Raw genomic sequence first — 21,018 nt, forward strand, 5'->3', positions numbered from 1 at the left:
TACAACCGATTGATTATTTATATGAAATTTTTATACAAATATACACATTGAGATAAATCTCGATTCTCGATGCAAGAAGAGAAACATCGCATCCCCAGGGGTAATATTCCAAACGCTCTCGCGGCCGTAAAAAACGCTTTTATCTCGCGTATTTTGTATGTAAATATACACAAGATAAAAAGTGTTTTCTACTGCCGCGAGAGCAGTTTAGAATAGCACCGCAGAAGTACACGGTCGAAGGCCTAAATTGACTGTTTAAGTTACAAATGCAGTTTAACCACCTTTTATTTTTCTCTCAGAAGAACATTTACGTTTCTCTGCGAGATATCCCACACACATCAGTATTCTTTGACATCAATTGAGTAAAATATCGAGAACACAAAAGTAATTATGATGCTACAGTGTTCTTCTCACATTTTAACAGTCAAACGAGCAAATATATATATTTATTTATTTTTATAATACATATAAGGGCGGGCATATTGCCTTAAGGCAATTCTTCCTACCTACCCAAACCCTTCAGTTTGAGAAAATTAAAAGTAGGTACATGGACATATTTTAGGTAATTATGTAGAATTCTATAAATTTATACAAAAAACGAAAACAAAAATTGACTAAAAATTTACGCTATACTATGTAGAGGGGAGAAAAGGGGTGATGGGAAGGAAATAAGAAGGAGAAAGGAACAACTCAAACATTAGTGACATTTTAATCTTGATTTAAATTTAAATAAAGAAGGAGCGTCTCTTATATTTTTGGGTAGATTATTCCACAATCGGGCAGCTACTACTGCGAAAGAGAAGGCAAGTAAATTAGAGCGATGAAGGGGTATTAAAAGGGTTCTCTAGTTACTAGAGTGAAGAGATATCATATTGTGATAGAGGTTGGAAGAGCTCTCTCAGATAAACAGGCGAAGCGGGATTACTCAAAATATTGTGAAGAAGTGATAGAATGATAAATATTTTAATATTTTCTATTATTTTTTTGTACATTTTCAAGAAACTTTCCCGTACAATTGAATGCTCCAATTTTTACCGCGCGCAAGAAAACATTTATTGTATCCAATTGCCCGTACGGCTGAAGTTCCTCATTTGATGAACCAGGGGTAAAAATAACAAACTTGTTCGTACAATTTTGTTTGATAAAAACTGTTTCTTTATCTCTCTTGACTTCAAATTTGTCCAAAAAAAAAAACGGACATGATGTCTCAGGAGTAATATGTCATTGGGCAGCAATAGTGAAGAAAAAGAAGGCATTTACCCACGAATTGAAGTGCCATTTTCTTCGCGCTAGTAACGTGTCTATTTAATTCCACAGCATTCTTCTTTGTACGTAGTTTTGTATCTCCACGCAACAATACGCCATTTTATTTAGTTACGTAAATGACATGCTCCGAGTATTCCATTGCGGCTTCGGGTATCGTCTTGCGTAATGGCGGTCGTGGGGGTCGCTACTCGCCACGTGACCGCCAGTCTACGCGTCTACAGCTACAGCCCTCCTCCTTCGGAGAAGTTACGCGAGCAGCCACCTAAGTAAGGGACCAGCACCGTGACGTCACGCAGCGGCGGCCTCCTGAGCCAAGAGGAAGTGAGCTATGCTTCTACCATGTTCTTTCAAGGCCGCAAGGATGTATTTGAAAATGAAACGAGTTGACCGTGACAGCGAACGGTTATAAATTCTAAACATATCGATTTTTTACGCCGTAGTGTTATCGCGTAGTAAACAAAAAACGTTAAAACACAGAAATACATTAATATTTGGAGTTATCAGAGAGTATGTTGTATCCAGCCGCAAAGTAATCGTATACACAAACGTAACGTGAGTATTTGGTATCAGTGTACAGTGTACATGTCCCCTGTCATCAGATATCAATATGTAATTAAAATGACGTATCATTCTACGATTTCTCTATAACATACATAGCTATTTACATGAATACAAAAATATCGCAATCGTTTGGTTTTTATTATAATTTTTGTCCGCAAGCAATAAAGAAAACACGCAGTTCACAATTCGTTAGAATCCTGTTTTTTTTTTTGCTTACTTCCAATTAAAAAAATGACGTTTTAAACCAAATGACGCGATGCTTTTATAATATTTTAGTCTGTCCGGATTGGTCTGTGGTAGGCACTATTCTGAACCAAAAAAGATTATTTATTATTATATTAATGTAATCGAGACTTTCCATTGTATTTAAATTGATAATTAAACTAGCCAATGACAGGTCGCAGACCCTGGTAATGCCTAAATTTCCATATTTCCTTCTGAATAATGTACTCCTTCTATTTTATATTATCCATCAATTTTTATTTCCCTACGTCTTAAAACCCAGTACACTAAACTTGTCGGCGCAAAAAGAAAGAGATAAGACGTAAGTCCCATTGTAAGACGTAAATACAGAAATACACTCAACCTCAGACCGATCAATATGGTTTGAAAAGCAAGCCTCTTACAGGACATTAATTCACAAAAGAAGCAAAATCAAGTTTCTGGCGAACAAAATTCACCGAGCAGAGAAAGTTTCCGAAACAATTCAGGGCCGCGATTACAAACCTTATCTTCATCGGTACATATCGAGACAGTATAAAGTAGTATCTATATTTTAATACGATTATGTGTATATTTGTATGAAAATTTAAATTGTCTTCGTCGGTAACCTGTAATTGAGCGTGTTTAGAAAAATAAATTGTAAACATTTTCTATTTTTCATACAAAAAACTTAATTTTACTTTGTAGATGAAATTGAAGATTTAACTTCCCATTGTAATACGGGCCCTGGCTTAGTCTTCGTCTGTTCGTTGTGGCTGTATATTGTATAGCACAGATAGCTAATACCGCCCCTACTGCTACTAATTTTGCCACCTTATTTACGAGGAGGTTCGAAAACATAATAATTAATAAATGTATTGCATAAATAAGTATACACATTTAATACCGGGGAATCTATATAAAACTAGTGAATTAGAAAATGAATTCGAAGCGTCCTCTGGTTCGGATAGTCTCAATCTAACATGTCTCAGCCTTTTCTAAGATGGAGATAAAATATCATATCATATCATAATCATCATATGCATATAAATCAGACTAGCGTTTAGCGAAATAACCGAAAAGGAATGGTTTGGAAAGGAAATGATCATGATGATGAATATTTATATTTGACTTGATCATTGTATGATATGTTTGTCATAAGAACGAATGGGTTATACACAATGATCCATTTTTTTTGGTTTATAGCGATATTTTTTGCATTACGTATACATGAATGTAAATTATTTAGACAAACACATATTCAATGCTTTATTCTAAGGAGCTAAACAGATAAAGAAAATTTGAGCTTTAGATAAACGTTTGGACGTTGATATTTGCATTGTCTTGGAAAGATAAGACAATCGTTATTATTGTTTTATAAGGGGTGACGAATGCTTTGAATGTCAGTTTTAGGAATTATTGTAATATTGCTCATGTTCGAGTCGAGCGAAGTGATGTTTCTAATATTTGACATTTAAACATAATAATTACTGTATTTATTATTTGCAAAAATGGAATATTATGGTTGCTCCGCTGTCTTAAACTATTGGTATTTTTTAAAACATCTCAGAAAAGTGTATGAAGAGGGTTGAAGTCCTCGTTCTGGGGTCCAGTACGACTAGTTACTTATAGGGGTATCTATTTACAGTTGGGCGGGTGGTGCGCACTCGCGACCCAATCGATTTCTCACGCCATCTCTGATTACTTACATTTGTAATGCCTGCACACTGTCCTTATAATATATTATCTACGTTTAGGGTTAGAAGTTTAATCGATGTTTAATAAATTAAAAATTATATAAACAATTACATAATTAATATCTACAAATAAATACCTACTTTAAAATTTCCAACAAAATACGCCATTCGTCAAATACATTTAAGTTAACTATTATTTAAACAAATTATTACGTCGTTTTCCCATAGGGCAGAGATGTCACACCATTTGAAAAAAAAGTATTTGGATTCTTATGATTTACCTAAATATTTCAATTTTGGGGGCATTTTCAATGAGTTGCAAAAAACTCACTATTAGAAAATGGAAATTAAGTTCTAGCCTCGGGACCACGACCTCGCTTCCTCCATATTGATACATCTCTCATGCGCGCACGCCGATTATTTCAAATTTTGACATGTCCATCTTCACGCTTTTGTCGTTCTTCCGCGTTTCGTGCGTCCGTTAACATTCGCTTCGTAAATATTTTTTGTCGTTCTTTCGCTGTTCATTCGCTTTACATGTCCAAACCAATGCAGCACCCATTTTAATTCATTTCTTAATTTTTGCCGATAGTGTTGGTATCAGCTTCGCGTACTGCGCGAATCTCGACACCTGTGCACCGATCGTACATTGATTTACCACACGTCCGCCTGTAATTACCTATTACTCGATGATAAATTAATGTTCCTTAGTATTATTGACATCTCGTTTTTGGAACAGTTACGATTTGTACATACATGGCTTCACATTGAAATAATATATTTGTCTTTCGCCTTTTCAGTCAAGTTTCTTTTTGTCTGTGTTTAAGAGACTATTCGCTATTATGTGGTGCTGGCCATTGTAATGCTGATTGATGCCTTGTCTTTGTTTTTTTTTGTTTAGTTCATTCGAGTTCATTTTTGAACTAGACCAAGTGAAATATCACTAAGATACGTAATGCAGTTCTTAAAGAAGATTGAATACTCGTTGCGCAATAACACGTAGTATTGTAAGCACGGTACCTCACATCAACCCCGTTTCTTCGCAACTTCGTACTCAAAATGATTTCAGAACAAATGTAACGTAAAACAACTTCCATAAAGTACAAAAATCATCAAATAAATCTCCACTACAATTTGAAATAAATTCCAAATACTTTTGTTATTGCTGTTCTTTATTTTATTTTTTAAACTTTTATTTAATTTAAATTATTTATTGACAATTCTTGATGAAATTCAAACTTGTCTCACTCTGTTCCATTGAAATATTGCGTATTGTGTATTTTTCAACTTATTTTTAAATGTACCTATACTTAAGATAATATTTAGTTTTATATAAATTATCCTTACACTGTTTAATATTCACCATTCCAAAGATGCCCATTAGAGGGTGAAAGCGCTAATTGGTCAAATAAATAAGTAGAAGTGTACCAAGTATTTAAAAAATAATAACTCGTGTGTAAATATAAGTTATTACATCATAACTATTTTAAGACAGGCGCCGTGGCGCAGTTGGTTAGACGGCCAACTGTGAAACTGGCGTCGCAGGTTTGATTCCCGCCAGTTGCAAGAAAAAAATCTAAGAAAGATTTTTTTCTTAATTGGTCTGGGTGTTGTGGTGTATTTTTCGTTACCTCCTTCCATATCCCCTCTACCCCACCTGCTGACAAGCCACAAAATGGAGGCTTAGCGGGTTATTCCTTTTAAAAAAAAAAGTTTTATTATTTAAACATATGACTTGCATGTATGGTTTTAATATATTTATTGAAATAAATAATTTTATTTTAACTTTAATGAATTCGATTCGCGTTTTGAACTCGTATTTCTATAATACCGATAAAAGCTTTTAAGCAGTAAATTGTTCCTAGCTTGTGTTGTGTTAATAAAAGTTATGTAATAAAGATTGATTAATGCTTCAAATGTTATTATTATTTATGCAAATACCTTCGCCATTGCAATGTGATGCGATGAAATGTTTGTCTAGTTTATTCCGCATCACAACAGTGGTTGATTGTACTACAGTTACAACCGGTTAATGAACAGTTTGCGACAGTAATAATTTATTGTACTTAGTTAACTGTTTAATTTCACGTGTGATGCGCCTCCGTGCACTGAATGCTACTGTGCAATTATGCAACTTGCAGCGTATTTCAGTTGACTGCTAACTCCACAAAACAATCACCGTACACATACTTCGTACAGCGCACACACCCACCGCTCACTATCTTCAAACTTTGCTGTGATATTGATGTTTAATATCACAGCAAAGTTTTCAGTATAATTGTATAATTTCTCATGATTTTCCTTGTATCCATCAGAATATATACAACCCCGCAATTGTGATGTATTAGAAAATATTTGTGAGTATGTATATTTAGGATTAACTATCGATTGCCATTTCAAATGGGATGCTCATGTACACAAATTGTGAAAGATCCCTGATAGTATTTATATGTCCCTGTTTGTACGTTAAGAATAATTTATTTGTCACTTTCAGAATCAATTATAAGATACGCTTTGACCTCATGCGCTTTTTCCAGTAATACAAACATAACCTTGTTGAGAACTTACAAAATTCAACGATCAAATTATTAATTGAAAAAAATTGTACTGTCAGCGACACGATATTCCAATACCCTTATTGTATAAATCTATAAATATTTTATCTCTTAGTGCTTTATTATAGTCTAAGCTGGTTTGTCAGCATGCGTCTCTATCTGAATATAGAAATAAATTGGAGCATGTATATAAGTATATAGTACTCTGTTCACTAGTGTAGATAAACTAGCTCTCCCTAAATTCAATAATAAATACGGGAAAAGAATACTAGAGTACAATATACCAAAAATGTATAATATGCTTCCATTAAATATAAAAAATCAAAAAAACTTATCTGGCTCAAGAGAAAGACGTCTGCTGAAAATCTGGCTTTTAGAACGTGGTTTTTTATGTTTAATTATTTTTTTGTGTTTTTCTTTTTTATTTGGAATTTTTTTTATTTTCGATTTACATGGGAATAAATACATTTTTTCCATAGTAATAAGGGTTTTCATATGTTATAGAATTTAGGAGATAATATTATTAATATATATTAGAACTTAACTATAAGCACCTGCTGACGAACTGCATTTAATGCAGTTCAATAGGACTTGATAATTTATATTTTTATTTTTGTATGCTTTTGATTAATAAAAAAAAAAAACAGTTTTAGGATTCAAAGCAAACAATTTATTTCATATTATTACGACCCATCCCATATGGTTTGTATACAACGAACTGAACCCAGCAATGCTTTGCTATTGCCATATTTGAGTACATACTCGTATATAGATTAAATGAACACAATCGAAAGTTTGATATCAATTATTGTATTGGTTAAAATTAGATATGTACACATACATTATTATTTTTGTGTTTCGGATTACATAAATTGTGAGGATATACGGTGACAGGGAATTTTGATAAATAGGTATTTTAACATGTTTTCCTGTCTTGCAGATACCTCTCCGATACTGTGCAAAAAAGACAACCGTGTGTCTGACCCTTTGTTAGAAAAGTCAAAATCGACGTTTCGTTGTCCCGTTTTCCACATCTCAAAACTGAACCGATTTTGTTAGTTCAATTTTTTTTTTTAGACAGTACTTACGAATAAAATTTTGAATAAAGTGTCGGTACCTAAATCCCTCTTTCGAGAAATCAAGCATTTAAGATTTGTTCCAATTTTACTATTTTATATATTATTTAAATATAATAGGATGCTAAGTGCTCATTTAAGAACATGTTTTTAATTTTTCCGTTTCTTAATTTTATATTAAGTAAATATTAAGTTATTTAAAGCTTTTAGCCTGAATAAAATACCGGGTATACAACTTAACCTTAAATTTATTTTTAAAACTACAGATACATGAAATTTAATATGACTTAGTGTTCAAAACTGCATCATTAAGTCAGATCAGCATATTTTTAAGTTAACGTTTTTTGCTAGTATACCCACGATATATTCCCATGAAATTAATGCTCATACAAACTTATTACTTGATTCCACATTCCTCATCGTATAATGTGTAAAACAAATTGTACTTTAATTAAGTAAACATGTGTAAACCTTATCTCCTCATTTAAAAACACCCTTTATTTTTTTCGTGTGTGTATCTTTTGATAAATATTTTGTTATTTAATACAAATTTTTGACCAACCCTTCTTTTGACCGGTCTGTTTTTTGGCTGGCTGGAGGATATTGCTCGAAGATTTAAATAAATATTTGAGTTGTCCCAATTGATAAATCTAGCTACGGCTTGATGACGATGGACTGATGGATGAGTATTGACTTCTGGCATTGTTCTAGGTATGGCCGAGTCCAGAACGTCAAACTGCTGGCGAAGGGCGCCACGGGGGCGGGCGCGGGCGGCGCGGAGGGCGCGCCCGGCGCGGGCACGGGCCTGTGCGCGGCCGTGGCCTTCATGGACATCAAGTCGGCGGCCAAGGCGCACGACGCGGAGCACTCGCTGGACGAGAGGCCCCTCACCACGGTGTACTACGAGCCGCCGGCTATTCCATCGTCCGCCTCGGCTGGCAGCTCCCCCGCCGGCTCGGGCTACTCGGCCAGCTCCGGTTCCGTGAACTCCGCTCCTCGCTTCGCAGCTCACGGGTGAGGATCTCTCCCTATTACAACACTTATCCCCCATACGCGATCCATCTTTCGTCGAGTTTCATACAATTTCCTTCCGATAATCAATTATTTAGATCTTAATTTATTGCACAGGAAGGAAAACCATTTTCGAGAAGAGAATATAAACATGTAGGCATTTTCGGAGGCTTATGGCCTGTCATTTGCTGGTTTTAGTGGCTACCTTACGCACTAGCATTCGTCATTTTGCGTATGTTTAAAAATGACAATTTCCTCTATGTACTATTCTTCTTCCATCTGTGAAGTAAAAGAGCAAATGCTTAAACTTCCAGACTCCCTTCTTAAAATGGTTTTCCCTCTGTTGTAATCAATTTAGACCTTATCAACTCCCTACGGAATGAATAACAACCTGTCTACATTCTTTTGTGGATACTTAAAACATCGTTGAATAAATAATTTTATTCGATTCGTCTCCCGTACGTATGCTTAGATCTAATGAAGCTGGATCGGCGCTAGATTATTATCTAAAAAATAAAATTTTACCTTCCGCATCACGTTGGTAAATTTTATCTTGAAATCAGACGTTCGATGGATCGTTGTAATTTGTTTATGTAACCTGTATTTATCAGATGTGTGAAAAATAAATCTAACAAGTGTCGTCAATGGGAAAACAGTGTTAGAAAAGTGATACGTCTATCGGGAATAGTGCGAATCTTCCAACGGTCTTGTCACCGACATGTGTCAAAAAAAGTTTGTGCTAAATTGAAAATCGGAGTGGATTTAATAAAATGTTGCGAATAGTGCGGTGCGCCGGTGCAGCGGGCGGATCGATGCACCGGCGACCGATTCCCGCTCCTCCCAGGAGGTGCAGTGTGTAGTGTGCAGTGTGCAGTGTACAGCGTGCAGCGTGCAGCGTACAGCGCTCAGCGTTTAGCGTACAGCGTGCCTTGTGCAGAGGATTGCAGTGCTCGTTAGCGCGTCTAGTGGGGGGTAGTGCTTCGATACCCCGACACCCCGACACCCTGATATGACGGTGTGAAGTGCCACGTTTTCCCATTGCATATAAATATAAAGTGAATATAACAAGTGTCACCCGAGCCTTAGGATTTATTAAGGCAAGGTAGGTGGCATGATTTTCTTATTCAGTTTTGATCAACGACCAGTTGGATCAACAATGATGAAGAAAAAAACTATAGGAATTTGGACATACACTTATTGCTATTTTGCTTACAATACTGTTATATGAGTATGATTTCTTTTCCAGCTGTTTTACTCCGATCCCGCCCACTAATAATTATAAAATGTGCTTTAAATTTTTATGAATAGAACAATCACTTTTATTTAGTTGTACCTATGATTTTGGTCAGAAAATGGTATAAATAACACGATGTTTTGTTTATTTATAAATAAACGGTGAGCAAGCAATTATTGCTCTCTTGTTGTGATATTTCTATATCATACGACACGTACATTTTATTATCTTAATACTATCTTGTTTAACTGAATTGGTAAACAAATATTGGTATTAATTAGTGACAACTATGAAGGCGAATATCTAGTTCTATAGTCCTTAAAATGTAGCTTGATTAGAATGACATTTGTCAGAAAAAGTGACGACATAACTTTGTAGTAACGTCAAAGGAGTTATTTATCTTGACACACGAAAAATCATTCGTATCTGGCGTGTTAATTTATTTTTTTAACAGAATGCTTAACACATAAATTAACATTAATATATAAAATCAGCTTTAAAACTAAAATAAACCTAATTATTAACGACGTTCTTACAAGGTTACATCATTTTGCAAAAACGTTAGAGATGGGATAAATTGATCAATGTAAATTGATTGAATAAAAAAATAATTCATTTGATGTTGTTCATGAAAAAAGTATAAATGTCTTATTTTTTGGTGAATAATTGTGTTAAACACACTATAATAGGCTTGTTTTTGCGTTTTTTATATTAATTTTTGGAAACAGAGTTTTTATGATTGCATGAAATAACTGATAAAATCGATTTGATCAGTGATCAGTAATTTCCCACCACTAATGAAATCAGTTTGACAGCTGTCATTCTAATCAAGCTATATTTTAAGGACTACAGATTTACAAAACTTGGAAACAGTCTAAAGATAGAAAACGCCAATCTGTTTGTTAAACAAGTGAAGCTGTTTGTTATACGTTGATACCTTTTCCACGTTTGTCGCTTACATCCAAATGAAATTATAATGGCGAAAGGAAAATCTGAAAATTGGCGAAAAGATGTCTAAATTTAATATTTTGTTGCCATTTCAATTTAATTCGTCCATAATTTCAATTATAAAAATTGTTTTATTTATATTTACGATTTATCGATATTTTATCTAAATAACACAATATTTGAGTGAAATAATGTTCGCCTATTTTGTTTTTCTTAATTGAATAAATAATTAATTTGTGATTGAGATATAATGATACTATAATATGGGATCTTTTTGATCACTAATTACAGAAACAGATAAAAAAATGTATGAAACGTTCTCGTAATGAAATGAATAGATAAGCTTTTTAAAAAATATCGTTATTTTAGTTAAAATATTTTTTTAAATCGCATCAAATAGCAAATTAACTAAACACGTCAACTGATTCATGTTGGTATGGTGTTTAAGAGCATATGCGAGGCTGAGCAATTAGATGAAAAGGTACATATTTGAACATTATTTTTCTGTCAGTCTTTGGCAAATGCCTCCCCGATATTGTACGAAAATACAACTGCACGTCAGACTGATAATGCCTATCTACAATCGAGTATGTGTTGTCCCGTTTTCTGCACCCTACTGAACCGATTTGGTTGTTTATTTTAATAGTATCAGAATGAAATTTTCTCTGCCGGTACCTTTTACGTTTTTCTAAAATAGTTATCATATTTGTATACCGCACGTCCGAAGACGTCAGATAAAACTCTGCGCTTCTGGGTTTTTGGATGGTTTTAGTTCCCACAATAAACAAGTTATCGAAAAAACAAAACGATAGGAACTCGCTAATGGTAAATATCTATAATGTGTAAAAATAATCATTGCTCGCGGGCCATAATCCAGGGATAAAATACGGGAATACGTTTGCATGAAGACAAGTCAGGCCGCGTTTCCTCTTAATGGTCTTATAACTATCAGGTATTATTAATAATGTATGTATGTATGTATGTACTTAACGCCATTTTTGTGATAATCACATCAAGGCTAACTGCGTACTATTCGGCAGAATACCAAATACCAAATCATGAAAAAAAAAAAAACGCAAATATTACTCAGAAATGTATCTATTTTGATCACAAATGATTCGTTTAATACTTAAACTCTATCAGTGGTAAGTTGTGATGAATGAAAACAATTTTTTAGCATTTGTTGGTAGCAAGCGATTGCGCCGTCCTCATAAATAATACCTCGCGAGATCTTGTTGCCTATACAGCAAACACATAGCCAGTTTATTTGCTTCACTTTAAATCTTATAATATTCTTAAATAGGCGATTTTTTATTGAATGGTGCCATAATGTACAATGTACAAATAATTACTAAATACCAATCATTATTTATAATAAGGACTATAAGTAACACAATGTAATGTAATAATGGACAAACAACGCCTGTAGCGACATGATTTACTCGCAAATTAAGCAAATATGCCCGCCCCGTCACCCCCGCACGCGCCACTATTAGATAGATCGTAACCTGTCAAATATATTCAAAATAATGTACAAAAGTAAACAAAATCTAGATCGCGCTAAACTTATAATAAATAAAAGTTTGTCGGCGCGTTTCTAATACAATTTTTTTTAAAATTTTTTTTTAAACGGTAAATTAACACAAAAACAAACAAAAAAAACCACTGTAAAAATTTAACAACCCAAATATATTTGGACTGGATAAACACAACTTTACACCTTGAAGTTTTGGTTCTTGATGAGGAAATCCTTCAATCGTTTGCTTCTTTGCAGCAAACTGGTAGAGTTCTTTACCTCGGCAGGAAGCTTATTAAATCTCTTTGGTACAATATATTCTGCCATCCTGCTTCCATAGAAGTTTTGTGCTCTAGACTCTACCAGTTTTATGGCTTCTATCGATCTTGTTCCATGTTGGTGATTGAGCAGGGTTTTTTTCATCAAAATTCTTTATTATTAGCTTAAAGTGGTAAAATTGCTTCACCGGAAGTACCTTACAATGCTTAAATAGGATTGTGTCATCTTCTATGCAAATCTTTTTGATTTCTTAATTTTCAATCATTATCTTGAGAAGTCTTTTCTGAAGATTGTAAATTCTATCAACGTGTGACTTGTGAGTTCCTCCCCAAGACAGAATTCCGTATGATATAATTGATTCTGCAAGACTTATCTAAACTAACTTTAAATGACATCACTTTTTGTCATCTTTCATTAACAAAAGTATAATAATTTTCGTGACGCTGTCTATATAACTTTTTTCCCCGATCAAGTGGCTTTGTGATACCTGCAAAATAACCTCACTCGCTTTTATTATGAATTCGTGTGTGGAATTTATGCAATATTTGCCTAGAAAAATAGATATGACGTCAATCCTCGGTGTTTTGTGTATCTGGGCATTCGTAAATATAGAAAATTTTACATTAAAATGATTAGAGCCGGTTTCTCTTGCCAGCTGTGATGAAATATGAATTTAAAACAAACAAATGGGTATATAAACACAGGAAGTGTGGAGCTGTGGAGAGATACGCGTTAGGTAAACACGCGTATATGCCGTGAGCTGTAACCCCACTGCCCACAACCCACAACCCACATCCCGTAACGCGTATTTTGCGCACCTTTTATTTTGTTTTTTTCGACGAAACAGCGCCATTTACAAATAATCTAAATTACGGCCCTGGCCAAGATAATTTATTAGAACAGGAGTTTTTTTTTAATCGCCTTTCAAAAAAATATTTGTGATTATAGTTCAATATATGATAATTATAGTGAATTCTCTAAGATTAAGTCTATCTTTTAAGATTTTTCAAACTATTTTAATGTCATAAAATATGCAATGAATAGTATAATACACAATATCTTTTTTTTGAAATCTCGAATTGATTTTATACAGGGAAACCTATCCAGTATTGTGCTTTTTTGTATGACAGCAGAACTGACATAGCCAAACCATATTTACTAGATTTGAGTTATAATTTGAAAAAAAAACATCTGACTTTGTTCGGCAGAGCTAATAGCGTCAATTTTGATTTCCACTGAGGTTTTTGCTACACGCGAAGAGTTGCTAGAGATAAAATGTGAACTGAGATGCCCGATTTTTCAAATTATTTCCAATGTGTTCTCCAATATTTTACACGTGTCTAGTACTTTGAAGAGATGCTTATTTTTGGGAAATAATATTTTTCTTTAGTATTTTAGTATTTGAGCTACGCTATCCAAATATTGCTTTCGGTGGTTTTAGGTACGCTAAAAGTAAAAATGTATATAGCGCAATTGATCTAGAAATGGTATTTCAAATGTTGATTCTAAATTTCACGTCGCTAGTCGCTACGACTTGCCGTTTCTGAGTAGTTTCTGTGACAGACAAACTAACAACAAACACATCCACACATGTATTTTCAGTTTTATAATGTAGATAGTTGGACGATACTGAATCGTTGTAATTTATATCTTAATATTTTCTAGAATTTCCTTTAGAATATTTTCCCTTCGCCTTGATAGGGCATAAGTGGCAGACGTAGTAGAGGGTTGGTGCGGCAAGAGGGAGTGTTCCACTAGTTGACCTGGTTTCCGCACCACTTGTATCGATTTTGTGCATTCTATCGTTCCCTCTTTATTTTCATATTTCTATTTTCAACCATTCATTTTAGAGTAAAGCGTGTCGATCATAATTTTAATGGAATTTTGTTTAGAATTTAGTCTTGCAATGTGTAAAGTCGCTATGTAATCTCTAGATTTGTATTAAATGGTTTGTACTCATGAAGTATGAATTAGTCAGTAAATAATTTGGAGTTATCCTCTAAATTAAATTAAAATTGTAATCAAAATGTACAGCGCCAACGTCATTACGAACCACACAGCACCATGAAAATGGTCTGAATTTCTAAATTTATTATTATTTTACCACCCTATAAATACATATATCACACCCCCAGAAGTACCCGTGGAATTTCTACATTGGCCATTTCGCAAGAGAAAAAAAGCTTTTTAAAATTAGTTAATCCTCGTAAATCAATGTATATTGACATTTTAATGCTCAGTTTTTTGCAGTACTCGCTCATCTTTATGTACAAGGATGGGGAAAAAGTAAATCGAGCTTTTTTTAAAATCCATCTTTCTGGAAATGGTTTAAAACGGTTTTATAATCAATATTCAGCTCCTGGGCGATGCTACGACTGCTAACATGGCGGTCTATCTCGATATTTTCCATAATTTTATCGACAGTTTTGACGACAGGCCTGCTGGAGCGTGGCGCATCATTCACCTCCACTACACCAGAACGAAATCGCTCGAACCACTGTTGTGCAGCACGAACCAAAAGAGTATCGGCTTCGTATACATCGCAAAAATTTTTGATCGCTTTCGAGGCGTTTTTCCCTTTCAGGTAGTAAAATATAGCGAATTTCTTCCCGTGAGACCATGATACTCGACGCACGATAGTTCACGACTTAACCGACCTAGCGCAATACTGTCGAGGAAACGTTTGTGCTATCCACTCAAACCTTTACAATGCCTTATCGTATGACCCGACGTGACCAATAGTGAACGACATATTATATTTACTTGGAAAAAAGGGCGCGAAATAACTAGCTGACAGACGTCTTACGCTTAGATCAGCTACATTTACGTCGAAAGGAAAAGTTATTATACCTCTACGCAAACAGCGCACTAAATTCGGCGAACGTGCATTTGCGGTCGCAGGCACTACGGCATGGAATGCTCTCCCAGCAGAAGTCCGAAACTGTGAGAGTGAAGTGATGTTTCGGAAGAAACTTAAAACCCACTTGTTCTCTAAATCATTTGAATAAATTTTTAGCATGTGGTGACAAAGTACATTATTTTTCTTAAATTAAAAAGTTAAAATTAAATATATATCTTTATATAATCACTTTAAAGCGCCCTTGAGTTATTATATTACGAAAATGGCGCTATATAAGTTAAATTTCGTCTAAATCAACCAATAGAGTGTTGTGATAGATTTCCGGTTTCCGGGAAGCTAATCCACCAATCAGGACAACTCACCGGAAAGAACTAATGACATGTGACAGACCGAAGTTTCGGTTTCGGCCAGTTTCAGACAATAAATCGGGGTTCGGCCAAAAATTGGCCGAACTTCGGTTTAGCCGCAACCTACGGTCGGGATGTGTCGGATAACGTTCGGCTGTACTCGGGTAAAAAATAAACACAGTAGCAGATGTTGGATTGTCGTCCTTTCGAATAATTAGTATTGCCATTGTCTGTGATTTGTGATTTGTTGATTATAGTTAGTAGTTCTAAGATCTTTCATATTTATATTTTTGTGATTCATTTGTAGTTAATAACAGCGAAAGTTTAAGAACTGTAACTTGTTAGTTATATGTACAACAAAACGACGAATCAAAAGGCGCTAAATACTGAATTAACCAATAATCATTAAATTTATGCATTTTATTTCATTGTGTATTTTATTTAACACTTATTTTAATGAACTCGTAAGGTTTAACAATAAAAACGCCTAATTTTAAGCGTTTTGAAGTTTCTTAACTTATTTCAATGAGTTTTGACTGAAACTAGAACAAAAGCCAAAATTCGGTTTCGGCTTCTGTGACATACGAGACGCATTGTTTGATAGTCTATGAGCAAATAAAAAAACCGACTGAAATTCATAATTAAAAGTTATATAATAGTATTTGAATTATTTTTTGTAGGACCTTTAAATAAAACGTTGCGAGTTAAATAAGAGTTTATTGCTCGTCTTTTTTTGCACCACGACAGGCCAGGAGGTTCAATTGCAGTGGTGAACGAGGAACTTCAGCCCCACGAGAAAATTGGTTACAATAAATGTTTTCTTGCGCGCGGCAAAAATTGGAGTATAAAATCGTACACCAACGTTTCCTGAAAATGTACGAAAAAAAGAATAAAAAACATTTTAATAAAAACGCACTACTTTGAACGACGTCACTGGTTCATATGAATCAACCAATGATAAGAGAGTTATGGAAGATATCCGGTTTGCTTGCCGTGAATAGATCAATGGGCAGAATTGACCGAGAATAAGCAGAAGAGAACCTCTGACGTCTCACGTAGTTATTTCAGAAATACGAAACTTTAAAAAGTCGTAGCGTTGATAATACGATATATTAAAATTGAAAAAAAAAAACTTAGTTTAATAGTCTATTAAAAAATAAAAATAAAAAAAACCCTGAACTTCCTTATTACATCACAGAACACCCAGGCTTGAGATATAAATTTTGTGTTTGTTGCCGGGAATCGAACCCGGAATCTTCCGTACGTGGGTCAAGTATCTATGTCATCACGCCACGGAGGTAAAATGACTAAGACACTTGATTAAAATTTTATTTTAAATTTCAATTAACTTCCATCAAGAATTTTCACTGGCAAACTTGAATGCCTTCAATAAAAATAAATTATCAAAGCAAAAATGTTTTAAAAAACTTCGCGAATAAAAATAAAAGATTTGCCTAATGGTTTACGTAAACGGTTAGGATTTTTCAATTAAATTTAAACAATTTTGTTTTTGACCACTGATTTTTTTTGCCTTGGCTTTTTATTTATGTTAATTTAATAAAAACACAATGACGTCGAAACCTTTCAACGGACCGATAAAAATTCATAATTTGAATTTTGAAACTAATTTGGGTCATGGCTACAAACCTTTGAGAAGTTGTCAAATCAAAGAAAATTCAAATTAAAAATGATATTGCGTAATGTAGATCTCTACGTCCTACGTTTATTCCATTGTTTGTTTGTTCCAAGTTACTAACACCGTGCGGAGAACGTTTTTATTTTGTATTGTTTTTTAGCGACTTGTATGGCGCGCGTGGGCTGTCTCGCGTCTTGCCTCGAGCAGGCCATTGACGTAGGTACTTATTATAATGTATTGCATAATAAATAAACTGAGTCATGCGCAACGACAGGTGCGCGTGGTCACTCAGGGCGCCCCCTACCTACAAAGGTACCCGAGTACCTAGTACCTGGACCTAATTCTGCGACTCAAATGTGTCAATTTTTTATTTTTTTTACAACAGACTAATTTTAGTTTAAAATGTTTTTAACTGTGAATTAAATCAATAGTTGTTTTAACATTGTACTTGGCCATCTATGTTATATCTAGATATGATTAATTACTTTATCTAGCTAAGAGTAATAGTAGTAGTGGTAGGATTCAATGATGTGTGCCACCATTTTGACGATAATGTTATCTTAATTAAGTACAAATAAATAATTTAACATAATACATGTACTTGATACATAATGTTATCTTTTGAAAAAATAAATAAATATACAAATACATGATATACCGTCTATGATTTTTATAAAAATACTATATACCACCATCCTCATTTAATGTCCTCCGGATTTCTCTCCATGCCTGCAGTTTTTTCATATTATTTTTATAGTCTGGATGATTTAACAAATAGAGAATAGGTCTATTTCTGACCTCTTGAATGATTTTTTCTGTAAAATCGACGTCCATTTTATGAAAAAAAAAAAGTAGTTTCGTTATTTATTTTTGTCGACTTCCACAAACACGTGCGAAAACAACGCGGCACCGTAAAAAAGTGGCTGTCGTCGGAGCAGATCGACGAAACCGCGCAGGGAAAGAGATAGAATTATAGTCAAATCTATGTGTTAGAACAGGCGATTTCGCTAGTATTTCGCTTCTCCTACATACGGACAAGACATAGCGAAATTACTGCGGTTTCGCTGTTATGGTTTCGCAGCGGAGGTGTGCTACGGGCGTGATTTAGTTTGGTTTGATTTTCATTTTGGTTTTGTAGTAGGATTTTGAATTTGTGAACAGATTAACGATGCCACGTCACCATAGGCGGATCGTCGTATTTCTTTCATAGCCATACTTGGATGACCAAGCTACTTTTAATCCTAATAAAATATATCATTCCATCGGGAATTTTTTTATTAATAAACGAAAATTCTTATTGATAAACGATACAACTAATTAATAACCTAAATAATTTCTCCCTAATAACGCGTGAGCGAAGCGGCGGGTAAAAGTTTGTAAATAATATATTAAAACTCAACTTGTACACGCTTACGTATAAGTTCCAATCAAAAAATGAAAAAAAGCTTTTAAACATTAAAAAGATTACAAAAATCCTCCCTGAAATCCTTAATTTTGGAATGATTTTTCATGATTCCAATTTTGCTTTTACATACAAAGTGTGTAGAATAAATCACTTAAAATGATATACAGTAGATAGACGAAGAAAAAAATATACGTACATAACACAGTGGTTTCATACAATGAACATGCTAACAACAAAAAACATCAAAATTATGCTAACATATTGTGCAAAAAATAAATCATTTAAAGACATACACATTAAAAAGTTAGAAAAATGTTTAATGTTTATTGGTTCTATTTTTGTGTAAAAAAAGTTGATGCCTTTACTGTAAGTTCCACGGCTTGAATATGCCATGGAAGATGCAAAAAAGACAAATAATCGCCTCGACCAGACTATAAAATATCAGAATTAATCTGATAGATGTTTCACTATCGGTGGTTGAGTTTTTTTTAATTTCCAATGTAAATCCGAAAAATTGGAATAACCAGTGACCGGTTTCATTGCTTTTGCGACATCTTCGAGTTAAGTATTTCTCGTCATTATTTCTATAATAAATTACAATGAACTTTCATCAATAATTTTCGTTAACAATCTAGATTAGATCGTTATTGTATGATAATGCTTGTTGATTTTTGCAAGATCAATGATGGTGACATTGCGCCCTTTAAATTCGACGAGCAGCTAGTTTCCGTTTATGTTTTTTTTTCACCCGTTCAAGGCGAAAAGGAAATTTTCACAATCGGTAAAATATTTTTTTTTTTGGATAACTGGATATACATGTATGTATAACGTTTTCTGGGAGGCACCTTTAGTTTGGAACTTGGGTGAAAAGACGTCGAGCTTCGTCTTTGTATGAGGGACGTCTTTTTATTGCAAACTATGTCTGTCGGTAGACTTTTACTCCAAACGTGACCAAAATAATTCAATTATAGCGAACCCGCATTGCACAAATACAGTTTGCACAAGTAAAACAGTCACCTTACGTATAACAATGTTTCTGGTGGTTTGTGAGCTAAATAGGTAATCGGGAATAAGACCTGGGCCCCGAATACAATGGGAAGTTGACAGAGTTATCTTCGACTGTCTATAAAGAAAAACCTATATTTGTGTACGAAAATGAGTATATTTGCATGAACATTTAAAGTATCTTAGTCGGTAACCCATAATTAAACATGTTAAGAAATAAAAAAATGCGTATTCTGCTTTTCATACTGAAAACCTAATTTTACTTAGTGGATAAAATTGAAGATAAATGTTAACATCCCATTTTAATCAAGGCCCTGTTATTTCAGCCGACACGTATATAAAGTTGATGTATTCTTTTATCTATACATTTATTTTGAAACAAAAATCATGCCTTTTAGCATGTTTTCCTATTTCGATATAACTAGCGCTATCATTAATACAACTCTCGACTCAATTGCACAGTAACATAAAGCCCGCTTTCAATAGAGACTTCCATCAGTACAGTACTCGATCAAAAAATAATATTTATATTGGATCTGTGAAGTCTACGAAGTTTGGTACTAGATCTTTACAATACATAGGTTTCAAGGAATTTAATAAATTGCCACAAAAATTTAAAATGCCAATTTCAAAATATAGAAATAGGACGTGCGAATTGAAGAATTGTTTTTTCCAGAAGTACTTTGAATAAATAATGTTGGTTTATCCAGAGAATGCGCATCTTATACATACATTTAATTTTTAAACTTTTTATATATTTTATTTTTTCTTTCCCAGATTGTATAGTGTAAACATCATTTTGAATTTATTTCCATACCTTTTATTATGTTTATTTTGTTATTTTTAAAACTTTTTCATAGCCTTTTAATTTGTAGTGTATCATAATTTTTATTCTGCTTTTGTAAAGTATGTTATAGTTTAAAATATAAAAACGTCTGTAAATAAATATTGTTATCTGCATGTCCCTTAATGAGTTTTTTTTTACAAAAACTCCTTGGGAATATTATATAAAATTATGTATAAAATGTATTCAATTCAATAAAAAAAATAATTTAAAAAAACTTAAACCGTCTGCGATTTGTAACAATAGCCTGTAGAATCTTTAACATAGTCGATATGCATTTTTTGCACTATTCTAGAGTTTTTCATGTTTCTCCTGTGTAAGCAAAGATTAGTAATTCATTTTCAGTTTTAAAAAATCAAGTGCAATGGTTTTCCCATACGTTGTTCTGGTAATCTAATGACATTGCCACGTTTTCCGGTATTTACTTTAGTCCCGGCACATACAATTGCTATGGGATGCTCTTGAGAGATTTATTTTAAAGAAAAATAACCACAGATTTCTTTTTGTGTTCTTTTGGCTGAACTGTAATATTGTACAACGTAGCTTAAATAAACATTCTGGCTCTTTTATTAACGTT

General features: G+C 33.7%; 1 protein-coding gene across 7 annotated transcripts in view; it reads left to right on the top strand.

The window, feature by feature from the left end:
* spen (spen family transcriptional repressor split ends) overlaps positions 1-21,018 on the top strand; it is a 175,897-nt gene that overhangs the window by 71,933 nt on the left and 82,946 nt on the right. For all 7 annotated transcript variants that reach the window (XM_088232160.1, XM_088232162.1, XM_088232161.1 and 4 more), the window contains exon 2: positions 8,068-8,370. In XM_088232160.1, coding sequence (XP_088088286.1) covers positions 8,068-8,370 — 303 coding nt within the window. The remainder of the gene's footprint in view (positions 1-8,067; positions 8,371-21,018) is intronic.

The sequence above is a fragment of the Micrasema longulum genome, unplaced genomic scaffold (genome assembly GCF_059751315.1).
Source record: "Micrasema longulum isolate JH-2025_06_02 unplaced genomic scaffold, ASM5975131v1 h1tg000954l, whole genome shotgun sequence".
Classification (NCBI taxonomy): domain Eukaryota; kingdom Metazoa; phylum Arthropoda; class Insecta; order Trichoptera; family Brachycentridae; genus Micrasema; species Micrasema longulum.